The following is a 22,446-nucleotide window of genomic DNA, read 5'->3' on the forward strand; positions in this document are numbered from 1 at the left end:
TTTAATTAATTTCTTATTAACTATTGCGAATTTCGCAAAATGGTACAGGACTTTTCTATTCGGTTTAACCCACTCTATCTATCTGCCCACGACAGGTGAAACGCGAACCACCGGACACCCTGTATATGTATATAAAATATATATTGATATATTTGCGCATAAATACAAAGAGATTACAAGAAAATATTTCGTGTTTATACAAATTTGTATACATGTATTTCATTGTCTTGTTGCCAAACCGGCCAATTAACGTAAACTCAACCGAGTCGATCTATCAATAGACACTTGGAATGATAGCATTTCAATCTCTAACTTGTTTATAGACAAAGTCACGTACTCATACTTCACATTTATCCTTGAATGTGACACTCGGTTCACGATAACATCGAGTGACTTTACTTTTATTTTTACTAGATAAATAAAACGTAATATCAAGCAGTCATAGTTGGTAATAAATTATGAATGCAGAAACATTAGAGAATATTTTAATTTGCGATATACAACACGCGAATCAATGAATCATACAGATTTTACATAAATATACAGATTGATCTTGAATATGAATAAAAGATTGCAGCGAAGTTGAAGTTAAAGCGATGAAAAATTAGCCTTTCTCTAACGTTGCTCTTTCGATGTCTTTTTATAAAAGTTTGCAGAAAATTCGATTTTTTGTTTTTCAAATTTCTCACGCGATAGAAACAGATTTGTCAGCGTCGCGACAGAATATGATGAAGGCGTAAATAACATGTTCGTGTTTAGATGATGATTTAATAGAAGTTTCCTGTTTAAAAATCTGCTATCGGGTTTCTCAATGTGTGTTGCTAAATTTTTCGATGACTCAAACAACGTTTCGTGAAAGTAGTTTTACATGTTCTTGAACTTGCCACATATGTTCTTCGTAAGACGGAGAAAAGTATTAACAATACTTGCACGAATTTATTTTGTCTATATATAGAAAATAATATTTCACAAAATATATATCTAAAAACTACAAATTTTTATTACAATTTTACATAAATTAATATAACATTAAATTTTTTTATATAGAATTTATCAATAATATCACACAGATATGATTTTTTATTATATAATATATCTGTGTGTACGTATTTTAAAATATAAATAAAATAATTACAACCTCAGAAAAACATTTTAAGGATAGTCCTTAGATTTTATTTTATATTTAGATTCCCCGAAATAGGGATTTTATCTTGCCATGCGGCTCCCCCAAGTTAACTTTTCCTCTTCGTAGAATAGGTATCACGACCTAGGTCAGGCATTCGATAAAGAGCGCTGACGTAAGTCGCTTGAAATAATCTCGCATGATATTCCCTTGCAATATAACTGTCGTGGCTTTTCCGTGCATCTACTGCTATATACATTTCCGATGATATCATCATCGATCTCGCGTTCTCGCGGCAACGTCTCTATATGTTCGCGTTTCGCTGAAAAAAAATAATAATAAAAAAATAAAAATTCGAATAAAGAATCGTTCTTGTTAAAGGGATGCCCCTTCGAGCGCTTGATGCGCAACTTATACATATATCGAATCCGCGATATTCTGCGATAACGAATTGGCGAGGCGCAATCGACGTGTTACGATAGGTCAGGATGGATGTCGAGCGGTCGACGATAAAACGTGACGAGTTGCATAACCGCAGCGGCGGCATGCACGAGCAGCACGTACAACAATCTGCGTCGCGGACGCGCACAAAAAAAAAACACGCGTTGTCGCGCCTCATAGATTATATTTTCTCGACAATAACAAAGTTCCATACATTCGCGAAGTTTCATACATAATATCATTCGTCAATAATCGTTATCGCGGCCGCACGCGCACTGCCGTGCTTTTGCCGGAGATAAAGAGTCAGATAGAGATACCCAAGCGCGACCGGTATTAGCTCTCGCGGTTCGCTCGCTTCGCGCTATTTTCAGCGAAGCGGGAACACGCCTCTGCGATATTACCGCGAACGGACGGCGCGATTCTCGGAATCGCTGACTAACTCTCGGCTCTCGGTCGGCGGCCGACATAATAAATCGCGAATGATTCGCCGCCGGCCGGCTTGGAAACGTTGGATAAGAGAGGAGAGAGACCGGAGGAGAGCGCAAAGTGATGCCCGCCGGTGGACCTCTTTTATAAGCGCGCCTTGATAGCGTAATCATTCATGACGAGAGGAGGAAAGAGAGAGAGAGGTGCAAAACACTTCCTAGGAACGTAATCCGTCACTGTATAATCTACCGACCGCACTCGATATATACACACCGGTGTTCGATTACGAAAACTTATCCGTTCGTCCGCATATGACGCCCCTGTTTGTTGCTTGCGCAACAATGTTAGATCCAAGTCCCGCGGCGTTGAACGCGCGACATGCAAATCATACATTTTACGATGTCCCATTACTGCGACGATATTATATGACGTTCTCCGCTTTAACTAAGCCAGATGTTTGCAACTATAACTTATGTTGGATGTTTATTTCTCGCTCTATGAAGCATTTCAAGTATACGAGGCAGGTGCAAATCGATCTTGGATATTGATCTCGGTTCTTTCGAATGTTTATTAATATATGTCTAATAACAGACACATAAAATAGATACAATATTTGTTATAGTCTTGCAAAATGACCGCGCTAACTATGTAAGCATTATCGGAATTTTACGCCGTGTTATCTGGGGAATCATTATCTATTATATCTTGTATATGTATTTTTATTTTATTGTATACGTATTTAATATTAATATATATATTTTCTTAGAAATTATCTCGCGATTAATCCTGACGACCGCAAAACATTGATATCGTGCAATAACATTTGATATACGCCTCTCTTCGTCAAGCACTATCGTTACAAAAACTGATTCGTGCGCATAAACAGTTCGGCGCTGCGATTAATCGAGCGAGATTAAGACGTATTTTACGGTTCGCCAATGGCGTTAGTCAAGTAGGCGATTAATCGTTTCGCTTTACGTATCTATAAACGTGCTTGAAACTATTTCGCGCGGTTATGTTAGCGTTAATAATAATGCGTCAGTTCTGCTGCGGTTTTTTTCTTTTGCGTCATCGCGGCCGATGATGATAACAACTAGGATTTCACGATAGTTTTGCAATTTAGCGCTCGCGAAGAAGAATTCGGAGGCCCGTATATGAGTCAGTCGTCCGAGTTGTATTGGAGTCCGCGTCAAGGTTAGATAATAACTTTCTTGCATCAGCGCACGCGGCAAGATACCATTCTCAGATAGCGCGGCGAATGTGTGTGCATATGCTAACTATGGAAACCGGTTAGTGCGCACTAAATTGGACTGCGGGCTACTATTTTTTTTCCCGCCGTTACGTCCAACTTAATGGCTTTCACGTGTACCGCCGGGTTCTTATTTTTATTCCGGAGTTCCAGCGCGGTTTTTTTTTACGGCCGTCCTCCCAATCGAATACGAAGAATGTTTCACCAAAAACGAAAGTTTGCCGTTGGCCATTAACTTCCTACATATTTTTAAGGCCTATTTAGTTCAACGTACTACTCTCGATATTAATAATTCATGGGAAAGGTTGAAAAAAATGTATAAATCTAAGATATAAATAAAAATAAAAAAATGTAAATTGTAGATGAGAAACATTTCTAGATTATTATGTTTGAAAATTTCATGCAATCGAGCCAGAGAAACACTCATTTTCTTATCAAGTTTTTATAATTATATATATAACCATTTTTTTTTTACCATCAATTTTCTGGATATTTTTATCCAGTTCAACTTTAGCTGGTACTCTATATGTATATGACGTGATACGTGTTGACAACTTCCTCGGACGATTCGCACGACTATTCACGTGTATTTTCAACGTGTTGTGAGTCGCGAGCTGCCAAGTGGCAACGCAAAAAAAAAGAAGCGGCACCGCGGCGCCTTCTTTGCGTTTATCGGTTCTTGTCTACATTGTTGACTAATCGCAGTAATACGAAGTAAACAACGCTATTTACTTCGTGTGAACGTTTCGCATATATGTACGTGCGTGCGTGTGCGTGCGATGTTACCACTACACGTCTCTGCCGCAACCAGGTTTTCGTAACAACATGTTACATAACGTGTTTTTCATCGTTAGTCATCGACGTTAATCTAATACACACAGCCAACCAATGTAAATTCTATCATTGGATCTAATGAAGAGCTTAAATTCCATCATGATGCGCACAGTAGAAAATATTGAGCTCGATGCGATAAACCGAATGCGGAAAAAAATACTCAACAATTCTCATAATGTGCGGGTATATTATACTTATCGAACTTATACATATATCGATACATTCTAAAATAGACTGTTAAATTTAAACGCGTTGTGTTAGCTACACTTTGTTGTGACGGTTAAAAGAATTATAATATCTGCCACCGATAATTATTTATATAACGGCGAAACGGAAAATAAACTTCATTTTTCTGTAATATGGAGTTTTTAAATAATATGCTTGGAGTAAACTTTAATCTAAGAATATTTTTATTATAATTGATAATTTAATATTTTATTATTTTATTATTTAATTTAATTAAATCAATTTTAACTTTTAATAATTAATATATACATATTTTTGTATATAGAGACACTCATTTTGTGCTTTCGTACTTATTAAAAGATTAATATTCAACAACTTCTGGTCACAATTACGGCGTCTCTCTCAATAAAAAAGAATAACTTTATTGACATTAAAATCAGCTCTGAATTTATTTTCGCAAAAGTACTTTCATTGAGGAAAAGTAAAAAAAAAGAAAACGAATGCAACAAAGGAAAATGCAATTCCCTCCGATAGCAGGCCTAGAAATCCAATAAATGGTACGTTGCATAATGCAAGCGAATGTTTTCTCCGTGAAAAACGATCGCCTGCCTTCGACAGTGCGCAATATTTTCGTGACCCTGGACTGACATTGCCAAACATAACCAATACAAGCGGCGATAGAGGGACGCTAGAGTGGAGGCCAAGGTCGTGGTCTCCCCACCCTGGTTTTTGCTACTATGTTGACGCCTATCGCTCGTCTTCCTGGTGACACAACTATGTTGCACAGCTCGAACCGACTATTATGGTCTTCATTGTTGTAATTCCCGTTCCGCTGGGTATCCTGGAGCCACCTCGCTGGCGCCTGTTCTCGTTCTATTTTATCGTTTTAATTTGCCGTGTCTATAGCGGGAATCTCTTCTACATCTATCGAGGCAAAAACGTCTCGTTGACTCGCGTTACGTCGAGCGTTGCGCAACTAGAAACAAACCAGTGTTTATTCGTGACAGCACATCAGAAATATACACAACTATAAATAATTATTGATTTATACTGTCGAGCGCTAATCTTAATCTATGAACTGTTACGAAATCTGTAATATGAAACATTGAATATTATCTTTGTAACTACATACAATTTAAATGATACAAGAAAGAAAAAGATTTATTTCGTGCTCGGATTAATTTTGATTTTATTGCAAAAATATAACTTTTTTATTTATCTAAAAATAAACCTGGCAAAAGGAATTGAAAGCTCTTGGATTCTTTGAAATAAATCAATATTTTATTCAATGAATCTTATATATATATACATATATTATGTAATCGATCTATAATGTTTTTGTCGAGATAGAGTTTTTCTGTTCGGGAAACTTTACTTTCGATTTTTTTTCTATGACGATTCATAATAAACTTGAATAAAAAGCAGCACACATACGTGCGAATACGCGCTTACAATTAGAGATGTTTCGCTTTTATCATCGCATATGTATAAAGGAAGCTTGCCTTGCACGACGAAGTCATACACTGGCATCCTTGGGGGAGAAAGTTGTCAAGCGAGAGGCCGAGGGTCCGGGAGTTATTATGAATCGCGAAAAATTCACTGGAACGTCAACTTTTCCGTTGGAAGCCCTTTAAAGGGTTTGTTTAGCGACCCATGTCGTTTGATATCAATGTCAATGTTCGTATAAATTCAACATGACAAGTGTCAATTTTCGAAAATAGATGCGAATATAGAAATAGAATGCGCGCGAGAAATATAAATAATAATGTACATAACATATAATTGTTTTTTTATCTTTTTTCTTTGTGTCTTTTTAATATCGTCTAAATAATTTTGTTGTTTTGCCTGCTTGCAGACAAAGCTGCGGCGCCAATGGCATCTTCTCCCGTCGTCTAGACTTCAGCGCTTTCAACAGTCTGCCCCGCACCAAACTTAACTCCTACCACATCAAGGTGAGTAATTAATTATCTCTCTACTTTTTGACATAACGGAAGTTTCGCTTACGAGGTGTATGAATTTACGATGCATTGCTTTGTTAACGGAATGAACTGACGTGAAATGAATCGTTGGCGATTACAATGATATATCGCCCAAAAGTAGCAATCAAAACAAAATACTAGGAAAGAAGTATTGCCGAAAATAAATTATCTCTTTTAATTCAAAATTATGAAAGAAATTAATTATTTTGTGGTCTTAGGCCCTGCGCACAATAGGAAAAATATTAGGAATAAATATTAAATATTAGGAATAAGAATTATTTTAATCGGAAAAACTCTTAATATAAAAATACAAATTCGAGTATAAAGGACTAGTAAGGGCTAATAAACTACTAAAGAGTCCTTTATACCCGAATTTGTATTTTTATATTAGAGTTTTTCCGATTAAAATAATTCTTATTCGTAATATTTAATATTTATTCCTAATATTTTTCCTATTGTGCGCAGGGCCTTAGGAATAGAGAAAATATTAGGAATAAAAATATTTTATATTTATTCCTAATATTTTCTCCATTGTGCGCAGGGCCTTATACTTTTTATAAAAAAAATGTTTTTATTGTATACTGGCTATATGATGGGTCCGTAATAACTGGCATATAATTAAACGCGAATTTCCATATGTACAAAAGGTACAAAAAATAGCTTGATAGATGGAGGATTAAGCTGATATTGGTGACCAGCTTTAATCGCGTCGTAGCTCGTGAAATTAATCTCGGCCGAGAGACCGTCCTTTCCACATGCGTAAATCAGGCATAAGCTACGCCCCCGGGCGAATCCTTTCGCATCTCGTCCTGTAACACTGTCGTCCTACCCTAAATACGAGGGGAAATCAATACCCGACCGAGTAGCATGCATGTGTTCTCTCTTTGCGCACGCACGTACGTTTACATACGCGCGTCGGTATTAAAGAATACTTTTACTCGCCTACGACTTTTGCCTTGACCTGTGCAACTCGCGCTGTCCAAAGTTTGCACTGATGTCGGTTAACGATTAAATTGACTTATTTATCTATTAACTGACCGATTAATTGGCTTATTATCGCAAATAGCGCTATAATCCAGAAAGAAATGGAGAATATCGTTAATCGGGGATTATAATTAATGGACACTTCTTTAGTCGTCTCTCATATTGCAGTATAGTAGAAGAGGCAACGTAATATCGATTTCGATATTCCGTGATTATAAATATGATCTGATAATATATCTATAAATATATCTATATTATATTTATTTAATTAAAATGCGTATCAAATTATGACAAAATATTGCAAATGCAGATGTAAGCGAAACTTCTGTAAAACATGCATTATTGACGAGTTTAATAAATTATGTAAGACTTCGCGTAGAAAATTTTATAGTAAATGAATTGTGAAAGATAATATCAATATATGCTATATTTTGAAATTATGATTCGATGATGCGATGAATCGAGCTTTTAATGTTTCGCGCATATAAAATGCTGCGTTTATCTTTGATCTATCATATGGAGTAGAAACAAAGTAGCTTTCTTGTGGAAGAAGGGAGATCTATATATATGTGATGCACGCCCCAACTCCCGTTCCATAATACTTAACAAACTTTGACCTACGATCCGACCTCGACCTTCAAATTGCCTGCCATTTCGGCGCTTGTTTGCGGGAACGGAGAAAGAAAGGATGACTAGTACAGCAGCCGCAGCTGGCTGCTGTTCCCCTCTGAATTAGGGTACATACTCTCGCGCGGGGTTCCAACTTGTCTCGATAGAAATACCCGAGCTGTATTTTTGTTAGGACCTGCCGGCGAGCAATTGTCAAAGTTTAAGAAGTTAACGACGCGATTAATTAGCGCTGTCGAAGCTTGGAAGCGATGCATTCTTTACGCGGTACGCTGCAACCCAACAACCCGACATCGCTACATCTGTTACGTTATTATTTGTTGTCGTTACTATTATTATCGACATATGGCGGAAATAAGAGCAATAATTTTTCCCGCGACTTTACGCGCGGCACCGCGCTCATTGCGACGCGTTCATAAAATCCATCCTGGTAATTTTATTAGAAATCACGTGTGTGTACATACTCTTCCCTCGATTATTTTTTTTCGGATTTACCGACGACGCGCTTTATTACAGTTCGACATGGCGTTTATATCCCGCAGCGAGAATTGCCTCGCAGAAACGGCATTAACACGTGGCACTGCTTGTGAAAAATCTGCCTAAATATATCCCCGTTATTATTAAAAAATTACGATATTTAATACTTTGCCATCATTAATAATATCGAAATATCTCGCGCAATAAATTAGCGACTGGTCGAAAATTTTTCTGATACATTCGCGCTTTATACCGTGACATTAGAAAAATAAACGCAGGGTGCGTTTGCATTCTTTCGTCGACGAGTATTGCGCAATGAGACTTTCCGTAGCCGTTCTCGAGCGCCTGTTCTGCCGACGAACCGGTCGCTGCTACGCTGCTGATTCCAGTTTTTCAATAATACCGGTTCTCTCTCGGCCTCGCCGGCCTAACGAGAGCCGTTAGGTAACTCGAGGGAGATCGATCTCGCGTGTGCGACGAATGTGTGTGCACGCATCGCGTTGTGCAGTAGCAGAGAAGGTTTCGTAGAGAAGGACGGGGAGGAGGGACTATGAAGAGAACCAGGGCATCGTCATAAACCCTCCGTTGAAAACCCTCGAAACACACCCAGCAGCGAAATCCTCCCATGGCAACCGCGTCCCCGCAGCAATCGTTTCGTTCTCTTCCTCGTGTAACCCTCTCTCGTATCGAGGGTGGATTACCCCTTTCTGCGTCGTTGCGCGATGCGAATTGCAAAATGCAAGGTTTGCCTTTTGCGCGCTGAATACCGATGTGCACCACCGCCGAACAATCCCCGGAGTCACTTAAGACCGGGGGGATTGTCGCCCTGAATTGGAAGTCATGGCGATAACACCTCCGTTAAGACCCTCCGTCGCCATCGAGGCGAGGGAAAAACCGACCTATCGTCGTTTCGAATCCTTTCGCGATTTTTATCCTTCTGCTTTAGTCGCAGATTCCGCAGGAATAATATTTATAAAGAGTTGTAAGATTCAAAAATATATAAAATAATTTTTTTTAAACCTCATGCATGTGCAAATCGTGACAAACTCGCGAATTTCGTGTCAACGACCTCGCGGGTTACGTCTGACGATAAATCGGACAGGAGGAGCAATGGGAAAATGGGAAAGTGGCGTGTCGCGATGCAGTAACAGTAACTCGACACGCGTGGCTTATATAGACACTGAAACTAGGAGTGGCTTGCATGCGTTTTATACATAGTCTCGTCGCGCTGGATTTTATCTATCTCCGCTCGGAACGAAAGCGACGAACATTTATAAATTAATAGCGCCGCCACATTGTTAGTTACATTATATTTAACGTTATCACTAAGATTATATTAGAGTTACGAATATCAAGATATATAATATGTAAACTAATATTAATAATGTTCGTAACTCTAATATAATCTAAATTGTAACTCTAAATATATAATAATGTAACTAACAATGCGGCGCACATTACGGTAACTGACGCTTACGAAAATAACATCATAAATTCTATTGTTCCTTATTTTAGCGTTGTAACTATGTAATTGAAACATCACTGTTTTAATGTAAATATCGCGCGGTAATTTATTTTTACGTAGCTTCGTGAACTCCCTCTTCTCTTCCCAAGTGTGGAAGCGGTTGAACGACCCGAATATTATCATTTCGTCGAATACTCGATACGTTAAGCGTTACATTGGCACGATAGTTTATTATTGCAGTCCGCAGAACGCGAACTGCGGTTCTTTATCTCGCGACTCGATAAATATTGTTTCTTGAGCGCTGTGTGACGAAGATAAATGCATCGAATGTCAGCGACGTCAGCTTGTAAAAAATACTGAGCGAGCAAAATGTCAAGTACACAATACTCTGTTTCTTCTACCTTTTTTTGCAGAAATAAAATAGAGAGATTAAAATATAAATAATAATTTATGCAATAATAATAATACAATTAAATAATAATAAAATTTAAATAATTAGAAAGAGACTACACTCGCGCACTTGCTATATATTTACCTTTTAGACAACGTAATATACAATTATTATTTTAGACAAAATAGTAAGATTCTCTCTTGACATAAATTTTGAACGCGAATCAAGTGCCTCACCAGAGTCAACACTTATGCCGAGCGTTATATTTCGCCGCGGAACACATTATGTTGGTCTTATTATCTCGGTTTTGATAAGAGAGTGTTCTGTTATCAAACATTCGCGGACTACGCTTTTTTTGACAAGGACATACATGTGAAATGTAAATTGCCGTCGAGCATTGTTTCGGATTGTTGCTTAATTTTTTCTTTCGCTAAAATTATGTAAAGGTGCTTTAATTAATTAATTAGACGAATTAATTAATTGATGGTGACAGAGCTTCTAAAGAATTTTCTAATATATTGAATAACGTCTATAAAACTTCTCCCAGTATGTTTTTTCTTTCATTCATATTTATGTCATTCACACGAATCCGTGAAACAAAGAAAGCAAAAGAGGACTATAAAAACTGTACAGACCCATGTCATAGAGACGAGAGCGATCTCGCAAGGGATGGACCGCGTAATTTTCTCGAGGATTGCGCGGGGAACCCTTGGTTGGTCTACGCTGAGTGGCGCTAGAGCTTTGAATGATACTCGTGTTCGAGGGGGCAGAGATTAATTAAAAGGACCGCTCGTAAGAACGACGTCGAAAAGCTTTTCTCGTAATTCAGTCGTCCTAGAAAAGATGAAAAGCAGCGAGGTCTTCCTTTCTTCAGCATTCTCTCGTGTTTCGCGAGTCTCCCCGCATCGCGTCGTCTCGCTCGTCGATTCGATAGACATTGATTCCCAATGAGCTTGACGCTGATGTACGACGACCGCTTCCGATCACCTCGAGTTAATGGAAAACGTTCGTGTGGATTTATTATGTACCGTGTGTCGTCGTGGTCGGTACTTTCCGCTACTTTCGAGATAAAAACTTTAGTACACACCGAGACTTTTGATTTCAAGATAGATACTTGATAACGAAAAGCAAAATATATTTATCCTCTCTTTGTCGTATAGAAAATTTTTATAAAATATATATATGAATATCAGTGAGTGAGAGAGAGAGAGAGAGAGAGAGAAAAATAGATTGGAGTATTTTTTTCGCACGAGAATTTTTTTTATTTCCATTATCATCGTGCAATATTAATTGTTAGTGTAAAAAACTCATATCTTGTAGATTTCATATCACGTGTTGTCAACTATTGATTATCGGATCGTATCTTTGTCGCGTTGGCAGTAATGTGAAACCCATTGACCCTCCGTGGTCAAGACGGTGCGAGAACAATCACGTCATTCTAAAGTAGTTCTCTAAGTAACGTAATCTTCCTGCTCCTCGTTGCTTGCGTTGATTAAATTCAGAGGCAGTACGAAATGGTGGAACGGAAGTTTGGTGGCTTGAGTTTCGAACGGTGTTTCTCAAGTCGGGCCGTACTAATTTCATTACAACGTAAACGAGAAAGTGGTAGCCGCGACTACGAGAAGTATTCGCACATCTCATTAGCTTTTACTAAACTTTGATTAGTTTTTTAAAAGAACGAGAGAAGAAGGAGAAGCTTCTCATTTTTGCGTTCTCAAGTTTTAAAATTTAAAATTTTTTAACGTTTAGAAAGTTGAAAGTCACTTCTTTCTCTTTGTACTTATTTATTTTTCCTAAAGTATAACAATGTTACATAAGTCGATAATACAATTAAAATTTATCGATAAGAAATTATTAAGAGTATAAAAGAGGATTATTCCGTACATTTATTTTAAATGGGAAAAAGTTATTTATAAAGAATTATGTATATGTTCACGTATTTCTCATTTCTCTATAGGTACTCTTTAAAAATCTTTCTCCACAATTTCTCTCTCTCTCTCTTTTTTATTTGTTGAACGCATTTTGTACGTTACCTCATTGCAGTCTTGACACTCTTCGCATACAATGGAGGTTTGCATTAAAGGTCATTAGCTTAAACGTTCGTCTTCCTGTTGCGCAACTCGTGTGCAATTCAACGTGCTGATATTCGCGAGACTGACATGAGAAAGAGAGAGAGGGAATGAAAAAGAGAGTACTTGAACGCAAAATAATTACGCGAATTATTAATTTGACATTGATTTAATGTTTGCTATTGTTTTTTTCTCCCAGTTCTCTTTATTACAATATTTATATTTGAGATTAACAAATATTTTCTAAATTTTTTATTTTAATTATTTTTTACGAACATCAATTTTCAAGATATAGATATTATTTATTTTTGTTTTATCAAAATATGAATATACTAGATTTGATAGATTAGAGATTTTGATTATCCTTACATTGATCAAAATTCTTGTTAATTACGATTAATAAAAGTCAAAGTGATTAACAAGATTAACAATGCGAAATAATATTATAAACTTTTTTTTTTTTCAATTTTTTAGATAATTTCTTTCCAGAAGTTTAGAATATTAATGAAACATCTCCATTTCTTTTGCTCAGCGAATGAAAGATCCGAGTTCTATTTCTGGTTCAGTTATTCACGCGATATTTATTTGGCTTATCATTGTCGTTTTATTGAAACATTTATCATATTTATAAATATATATAAAATTCTTATTTTCGACCAATAACTTTTTTTAATTAATAAAGGAACATCAGCAACTTAAGCCAGTTATTGGTCGAAAATAAGAATTTTATATATATTTATTTTTATTCTCACTGGCGATTAAACATTAATTCTCATCATTTATCATTCCATCGTAATTATTAATAGTTTGGAAAGGCGCTTTTATCTTTCGTCACGATAATGCGAGTTCATGGCTCTCGTCAATGCGGACTTTTGATCGTATTATAGACAGCTGGACTTGTCCTTGAATTTATCCCTGAACTGGGATAAGAGTCGTGGTTCCCTTGAGAACCCGACCTACCTCAATCGGATCGATGCAAGATAGCTCTGCTTCTCTCGCCCCACGTCACGCGCACACTAGTATTTTTGTCCGTGAACTTGATATATACACGGACAATTTTTTCGACGACGAAAAAAAGAGAGCGCGGTCGGCTAGACAGTTGGTGCATGTTTTATTCACATGGTTTAGCAATTGAATAATAGACGTATAAAATGATCAATTTTTTTTCTCTCTGTATCGAACTAAAAAATAGAAAAAAAAATTACGAAAATAAGAAGTTTTTATCTTTTTCATGCTCTCTCATTTTCGTATAAATTTATTATAAGATAAGATTGTAAATAAGTAATTACAATAATATAATCTATCAAAACGTAAAAGCCATTTAAAGAGATAGTGAGTTTTTTTAAATGTCTTTAAAAGTCACTTTCTCGTGAGTAATCCTTTTTTAATAATGACGAAGAGGAAATAAGAGATTTGAAATGGCCGATGCGTGCTTTCTCCTCATCTTCATCATCATTACAGAGACGAATAACCGATGACCTCTCTTTGACGAACAGGATTATGAATGATAATGTGAGGAACGATTCCTCCTTCCTTCTCATGCTCATTAAGCTGAAGAGTCACGGAAATTAAAGCAATTGTCAGGCGTGTTATTCCACGCTCAAATAATTGCAGGCTGTTCAAAGAAGCGGTATTATTTTTTCCTGTTAAACGTATACGTTGCACACTTTTATTTTTATAATCATACAATCTCGAGAGAGAGAGATTATGAATAAATTACGAAATACATAGTTGATGGAAAATAATTAATATTATATAATAAAAAAATATATTATTAAGCGTAGGATATATTGAATACATTTTCTTCGAAATCATTATCTTTTTCATTGTCGCGGTCAGCCATATATTTTGGGAACGGGAACTCACTTCCTGTCGTGCATCGCGTTCTGACAAATCGTGGTTTCGCGAAACAAAGCGCCCTCGTCGTGACTGAAACAATGAGCGGTCAAGCATTCTCGTGGAGGAAAGGGGATGAGGTGAGAAAGTCCGACGTCGAGGGGGAAGAAAGAAGGAAAGAAACGAGCACGTCATAATCGGCGAGACAAATGTCGTTTCTCCTCCTTCTGCGGTCGCGTCGTTGGCCTGACATGTCGCCTAAGAGTAAAAAGGTGAAGCCGCATATAAGCTTCTCGGCGAAAGGGATAAGGGGAGACCACGACGACGTCGTTCCGGACACGTCTGTTCGTGGGCGAAAAATAATGGCGGTGGACGGCGATGCTCGCTTCCGTTCTCTCGTTGCGAAACGCGCTTTAGCCGCGGCGAAACGCTTCTCGGGGTGCCTTTAACGGGTTTCCCTGTGTCCGACGACCGGTTTTTCTCCTCTCCTTAAACGAGAAATGCTTCTCGCGCACGTTTTTCTTTCCCGGGAATTTCTTAGAACCGGTATTTTCTCTATGCCGATTAATACGCGTGGCCTATGTTTGGATTTCGGAGCGGAGACTCCGTAATCTCGTTTGAGATGGAATACGGGGACTAAATTTTGCCCGAATCGGCGCATCGACCGTATGCGATGTCGAGACTTAGGAGGACTGCCGCCGGGTGAGATATTAAAATGCGCGAAGCGCATTGCGGCTACAATATCGCGAGAAAATCTCTTTACCCTCTCGAGCTGCTGGATGCTTCTTTATTCGCAGTCAAAGAAAAATGCTGGAATTATGCGGCCGACGTTCCAAAGAGATAAAGTGATGATGCAAAGATAAGAACACTGCGCGAAAAGAATAATTAAGTCAAAATATAAATAAAACCTGTAATTGCGTATTTATTGGAAACAATTTTTAAAACTTGAACGAATAACGAAATATCAGTAGACATCAATGATAATTAAGGAAAATGTAATAAATAAAATAATACCTATAGGATATATAAAATATTGACATTTTTATATAAAATTAATTATATGTTTATGCTCGTCTAGCTTTAAACAATTAAAAATCAAGATATCATACATTTTTAACATCCCCATTGATTTCTTATAATTAGAATACAATATTAATTTTTTATAGAATTTTTTAATCGTGTACTTCGATCATTTCTGTACAATTTCTCGATATTTGCAGAATTTGTCGGTATTATTCTCGAGTAATTAATACAGAATAGAATGAAGTGAGCAGAAACGTATTACGATGGACATTCTTTTCGTATATATGTGTGCGTGTGTGTAGCTGATAGCACATTTTTCCTTCTCTCCAATTTCTTCTCTCCATTTACTTCGGGTTCGTCTTTGTTCAAGCGGAGATCTGTGCGCGTCGGCTTTTTCCCCGCTGTCTCCCACAGGGAGACCGAGCAAGGGGAGACCCTGATAGAGAAATAGTTGGAATACGAGGCGTTACGCGCGGTGATTTGGTTCTTGTGCACAATGGATCGATCTGTCTGCGTTCTTCGTGTAAACCTCCAGTGACGCGCCGGAGTTTTTAAAACTTGTTCTTGTATATTATATATTCGCATCGAGAAAATTTTCCTTGTGATTTATCCTCGTTGCAAATATTGCATTACTAATACGCAAATAATAATATTTTAAATCTATTTATCGCATTTATTCGCCATATCCGTCGTTAGCGGATTAATATAATCGGGGGAGGTATTTAACAGCTGATAACCGAGCAATAGCAGCGGGATGATTGATGCAGAAAGTTCACATTTCCGTTGGGCGGAACTGATTAAAGGCCGAAGTATCTACTGGCAGCGGGAGTGTACCGGTAATTAAGATATAAATTTTCCTAGTGAAATAGTGTCCCCGAAAATGCCCTAACGTGTTCGCCGGGGTTGGCGTTGCTCGGCGCGAGGTCGCTCGCGTGAAACGACCTCGAAGCATCGGCTGCGGTTGTAAGGGGAATACCGCGAAAAGTTGGTAGATTTATTATGCTATTACCGAGGTTGATAGGGGGGCCGGGTCGGGAAAGGAACGCTTATGGGTGAGAGAACGCCGAAATTTGCCTGCGGGAGGTCAATATAACGTTCGGTCAGGAACGAGACGCGGCTTTCCCTTTCAGGCGCACGCACTGTCCGCGAGAAGAAAATCATTTCGACGAACGCGTTCCCACGAGATGAAGGCGCGTCGACCTTTCGATTTCTCTGCGTGAGCGGTTAACTTCGACTTCGTTGAATGGACTAAATGCTCATGGTGTATCTAAGTAAGTGCATCTGTTCACAATCGGTAAACTGTGAAGTGTATGTACCTTACAATCGTCGATGAACATTGCTCGCGACAAGTGAACGGAGAGCTGCGAATCTATTATTGCGCAAGGGAAGAAAAAACTCTCGGCACTATCCCTGATGAAATATCGTTGAACAATTATATACTTGGTATGCGAGATATCGAGTACCTCACACCGCGATTATTCGCATAGCAATTTACGTGACTTGGAAAGATTTCAGCTTCAACTTCGTCGTAAAAGTCGCTGTAGATCATCGGACTTAGCATTTAACTGCGCAACTCGCTGTAACTGCGACTGTAACTCGCGCGATTCGGAGCGTAAGATGCGTTCCCGGGAAATCTAACTAAAGGAAAAGGCCAAAGTCGTTAATTGTTAGCGAATGATCGTGAGAAAGTTTAGCCGTACGTACACGCGGTATATTGTCAGACATTTTTCTAATAGCATTAATATCATCATTTATCACATTATAGTCTATCGTAATATATCGAATACAATAAAATTAAGAAAGTATTTACATCAATCATTTCTTCATTCTGTTACTGCTTCAAATAACAGCTTTGTATACATGACTATATTAGATTTCTTAAAAAAAAAAGTATTAATTCGCCGAAAAATTGTAAGATTTCGCGTAAAGTTTTTGAAATCGGATTTCGGAATCGTAATTTTGGGACTTGTATGTAATTATGCATTAAGCGCAGCGGGGCTAAATTACCGTCGAATTTTCATTACTTTCGTACGGTGAGACGATTGCGATGACGATAGCAAACTTGAAAGTTCGCCGGATGGTATTGCGCATTGTCCGAGCCAGAGAATGGCATCCTATTAAAGTCACCAAGATAGAGGCCGATCCTCTCCCGGTTGAAGTGCCAGAGATAGTTGGAGGGCAGGAAGCACGGTGTTTCAGGTATGCGCATCGTATACTCGCGCGACTCGTACATCTGGACATAGATATTTCTCGTTGGTGAAATACCGTGGGTATTCTACCGAAACGCAGAGAAATTTTAGATTTGCCTCGATAAACTGTCTGAATGCTAGAGCTGTTTTATTCCGCCTTTTAATTATTAATTTATCGGGGATTCATGAATTATGGAATTTATTGAACTTTTGATTGAGAATTTTTAAATATCGTTCATTTTTTCTCCAAATAGAGATATTTGTTATTGCTTAATATAATTTCTGTTTTTATTTATAAAATAGCAAAATTGAAAGGATTTTATTTTAATAGGATTTTTTTTAGATATTTATACATAAAAGAAATAATTCGGACTGAGTTTTTAAATTATTTTGGATATACAGTTTTTTAATTTAATTTATTTGGTTATATAATATTAAATATAATATGTATATATCGTGCGACGAGACGGAAAATATTTGTTATACTCGCGATACGATGATACGCTTTAGCAAGGGTGTAATTTAAACTTTAAACGATGTCGTTACAAGGGATGAAAGTTCGGTCTCGTAATCGTTCGTAGCGCTGAATGTCAAGGGCAAGGGGTGGTGGCTGGCGGTTTGTGGGTGCGAGCGAGCGGGCCAGGGGATGACGCGATGGCGATGTTCGATATTGGAATCAGCCAGGATCAGCCAAATTTACGATTGCCCACGACGATTTTAGTATTGAACGAATTCTTCTCGCACAATGATACTCGGCCGTTATCTGTGTTGCGCTCGGTTTTCTACTCGAAGATTAGGAAACTAGTTTTAAAATTCAAATTGGTGAGAAAACACTTCTCTCCTCGTAGCTGTGTGTTGTGTGCAGAGAATTTTTTAGATTTAAATTAACGATTTTTTTTATATTGCGAGCACGCATAGAACAACTTTTAATTGAGTTACGAAAGTTATTAGTGAAATATAATTAACGATATATTTTCTTTTTCTCTCTTTCTTTTGGAAATGATAATCGGAAGCACAGTCCTAAGAGCCCATAACCGTTTCGTCCAATTTCTTCCATAATCCTGAAAAGATCGTGCAGTAAAAAGAACGTTTCATCCACAACCAAGACGCTCTCATTTTCTTTTCACATATATTTTCTCACGTAGTTTCCACACATTCCCCGATAGATTACATCGGCTGCTTGAGAATCGCAAAAAAAGGGGCAGGCACTCGTGCGAACTTTAGTACGGCCAAATCTCTCGCCGTGCCTCCTCTCGCTCCGTTTAACAGCGAGATATCAGTCTCGTTCCATCTTGAGGGTGGGCTCGAAAGCGGGGTGAATTTGCGGCGGCAGACGAGACTTTTCTTTTTTTTTTTTCTTTTTGTTATACCTAAGTGCGAATGTCTGGGACGACGGCTCGATCTGTCGTGGAACAACGTCCAGCAAACGTCCGTATGGTAACCCTTTCGGTTATCCGTTGCGGTTCGCACGGGCTCGAACCAGGGCGGTCCCGGGCAATCCCCGGCGCTTTCCCTCGTCCCTCGGTAGACCGAGACGTCCGGATGGATACCGCACAGTCCTCTTGGACACCGAACCCTCTCCCGTGACATTAACGCGACCCTCGCACTTTGAGTCCTGAATATCAACGACATTAGCCGCAACCCTTGGCAGGTTGATGGCAGCGGAATGTCAAAACCGTGGCTTTCGTCCCCGGACTAGTGTTCCGTTGCCATTGATACAGTCGTGGAAATGCAAACTGTCACATCGCGACGTGATCGGCGACAATTTGTATTAGTAGCGGTAATCGTGACAAAGTTAAAACAAAATTAAAATTTATTATCGTTTCGTTAGATAAATGCAGTTTTGAATATCGCGAAAATAAATAATTCGAAGATAAGTAATTTCGAAAATAATTCGAAATAATTTTGACATAACGTTGACGCCAACAGCTGTTTTCATTCTCCGAGAGATGCTCTTAGCGTTTACGACTAGTAAATTCTTGCCACGTCAGCATCAGAAGTTCCGTGAGAAGTTTGAGCGAGCGTATCTACTCGTGAGGAAAACTTTTGGATTTTAAGGTGAAATAGATGGTCGTTTATTCGCTGCTATACGCAACGCTGCTTCCGAGAGAAGCCTGACAACAAGTGTGAAGTGACTGCCGCGAGGATAAATGCCGGAGAAAGGTACCGCTCGAAGTGAGTGACTCGCTCGTTAGCTTAAGTTCACCGAGTTTGTTTCGCGTCGCTCCTCTCCCGGACGCATCTTTCGCACGTCCGTCATTCATTCCAAACAACATCAGACATTCTGAGCACAACTTTGAGAAAACTTTCGTATTCATCGCTCTAAAGAACACGTAGACTCGTTAAACATTGAGCGACGTAGTTACCAGAAATATAGCAATAGAAAAGCGACTTGATTTATTTTTCGTAAAATAATATAACGAATATTATTTAATTTTTCTCAAATTATTGGCGTGAAAAAATATTGGCGTAATTTTTTTTTCTCAACAAACTTTTCCCAGAACCAGAGTTGTATTCGTGTTCGTTGGATTCGCCATGAATTCCAAATAAAATCTTATTTTTCTTCTCCTATATGGTCAGCAACCGTAAGCATTCAAAAGCGAGAAATAGAAAAAGACGGCGCTACGCAATAGAAATTCGGAAGGTTCAGGTTCCGCAGCTACACGAAAGAGGAGGAACTGCGGCGCGCGACGGAGGCGAGGAATGTTTGCAACCGCGGATCAATACCGCGTCGTTCCCAACAATGGTCATGAAATCATTGACCGTATCCGGTATCACTCGTCTCTCCCTTAGTGTCCGGCGGTCCTTCATTCGATCTTAAACCGACGCGTGCCGTATAAAGATTCTTTTTTTCTCACTTTTGTCTTGCCTCTGCTGGATCTGCCCGATTTCTTTTCTCGGATCTTAATTTCAATTTCCTGATCGTCGGTCCGTTGACTATTTTTTCTTATTTTTGACGTGCGCTCCGTTCGACATTATGTCGTTTCCGGGCGTGGCGGTCTATATTAAAGCCAACGCTCTTTTCTCGCTGAACTAACTAAAAGGCCGGAAGTGACCTTTTTTCATTCGTCCTTGGAAGAGATCATTTAATAGATAATTAATTAGCACATTTAATTCTTGTTCTTTTTCTTCATTATCTTTTTTCTCTCTTTCTCAAGATATTCCGTTCGATCCAATTTTATGGCACTTGCGTCTTTACAATCATAAAATTTTTCTAGAGACTCTCGAAGCTTTAAAATTTATGAATGTTGATCCTGCTCAAAATTCACATGCAACATAAATTCGAATTAAACTTGCTTCCTTATTCTATATTAATATTCAAATAGCGTCATAAATTCGAATAATATACGAGTCTCGGACGGATAATATCTTTATCAAAATCATTGTCTCTCTCTCCCCCTCTTTGTTCTCGATGCTCTCTTGATTTTGGAAGAAATCTCCCCGAACCTATAAAAGTACTCTTTTATGGGAGACGACGAACTTGGTCATTCTCTCACCCATCTTCGAAAGTCTGGAAAATCCAAATGTCGACCCTCAATCGAAGCCGTGGGTTCCTTCTTGTCGCCCTCTTCTTGCGTTCCCCCTGCCTTGCCTTTCGTCCACGGGATGTTCTTTGGCCAAGGCGCTCCGTCACACAAATTAGCGATCTTTATACGGTCCTCTTCTCTTTAAGTCTGTCGGATGGGGTGCGGGTGGTTGGGGGTGAAAAGGGGTGGGTGGGAATCAATGGCGCAGCTGACGAGCGTTCGGTTGCGCGTGCGCGCAGACAATTCTATCGACCGTCGCTGCAGCACAGACACGGCCTACCCCTTCCAACTTTACCAGGGCCAGGCTGATCTCTATACCGGGACGCGGGGGTGGGTGGTTCTCCTCGGGGATGGTGACGGTCGAGAGGAGACGCGGGGGATGGAAACGAAGCGGTGGCTGCGGCACCGGCGACGGTGGCGCTTGCAGCGCTGCGGCCTTGACTCTGCGCTCGCCAACTTTCCCCGATGATCCACCATCGGGGTAGACACCCCGGCGACATCGCCAGACGACCCGGCGACCTCTCTCTCTCTCTCTCCCTCTCTCCCTCTTCTCGCTTCCTCGCTCTCTCCTTTTTCCTCCGGATTCTCTTTCGCCGGGTACTTAACACCCTAGTGCCATGGGATTGCCTGTGATACTCATAACCCATTTTACACTCGAAGAAGAAACGGCATCTTACCGAAAGATCGTGCCTACATCGCGTTTCATAGTTTTAGCGTTTTAGAGACCGGAAATGCGCGAATGAAATGCCGATTAAAGCAACAGTTTCTGCACGACATTTGTATATAACAACTTAACTTTTCTTTTAATGATAATTTTTGCACGCGAGAAAATCTTCATATATAATATATAGTAAATTATATATATGTATATATTATGTATATATATATGTATCATATATAATATATAATACATTACATTATAAATTATATATGCAATAACGATTGCGTATGCGTTTTGTAAAATTTATCAAATTAAATAAATTTCAAGGCGAAGGATCTACAGCATTACTCATGGTAATCAATCCGAGTCATTTCGTATTTCTTTTTAATCACGACTGTGATACAGAAAAAAGATACAGTGCAAACGAAAACAAATGAACAAATTCAGCGAAATCGACCCTGACGGAGGAAAGTGAACGAACCGGACCGTACACATAATTAATTCTCACACGAAATTGATTTCGTGTCCGTCGCGATAAAAGATTAATAGTTACTTCGTCTACGCTGTTATATTAACTTTACACTGATAGCTATATATAGTACTTTCTCTCTTTCAACCTGGCGCAGTTTCTTACGCGTCTGTAGCATGATAAATCGCTTTATCTATCTCGCGGCGTTTCGTCTCGTTGCGGCAGGTGAAGAAAATGAAAGTTGGAAAAATGGTACGCGCGGCGAGAAGGAGAGAAAGGGGAGAAGTCGTCGTAACCTTTGAAACGGCGAAATATACTGGATTATGATGAGGTATCTCGCAGAAAGAGACGGAGACGCTGAAACAGTCTTTGAACTTGGGTCGAGCCAAGACGGGAGGGTGAGGATTTTGCCCGAGGGTACAGGCGAAACCTAAAGCTCTTCGACGCGGTGGCCCCCGACTTAAGATCTCTCGTCTCCCTCTCGTTTCAA

General features: G+C 38.9%; 2 protein-coding genes across 1 annotated transcript in view; one reads left to right on the forward strand and one right to left on the reverse strand.

The window, feature by feature from the left end:
* LOC145939925 (uncharacterized) overlaps positions 1 to 22,446 on the reverse strand; it is a 307,103-nt gene that overhangs the window by 95,170 nt on the left and 189,487 nt on the right.
* The window catches only part of LOC145939919 (headcase protein-like), a 132,075-nt gene that overhangs the window by 19,203 nt on the left and 90,426 nt on the right, over positions 1 to 22,446 (forward strand). Inside the window, exon 2 of the mRNA XM_083044560.1 lies at positions 6,115 to 6,211. Within this exon, the coding sequence (XP_082900686.1) occupies positions 6,115 to 6,211 (97 nt within the window). The remainder of the gene's footprint in view (positions 1 to 6,114; positions 6,212 to 22,446) is intronic.

This window comes from Prenolepis imparis, unplaced genomic scaffold (genome assembly GCF_030444845.1).
Source record: "Prenolepis imparis isolate NDT839.2.m4 unplaced genomic scaffold, iyPreImpa1.0 SCAF_8, whole genome shotgun sequence".
Classification (NCBI taxonomy): Eukaryota; Metazoa; Arthropoda; class Insecta; order Hymenoptera; family Formicidae; genus Prenolepis; species Prenolepis imparis.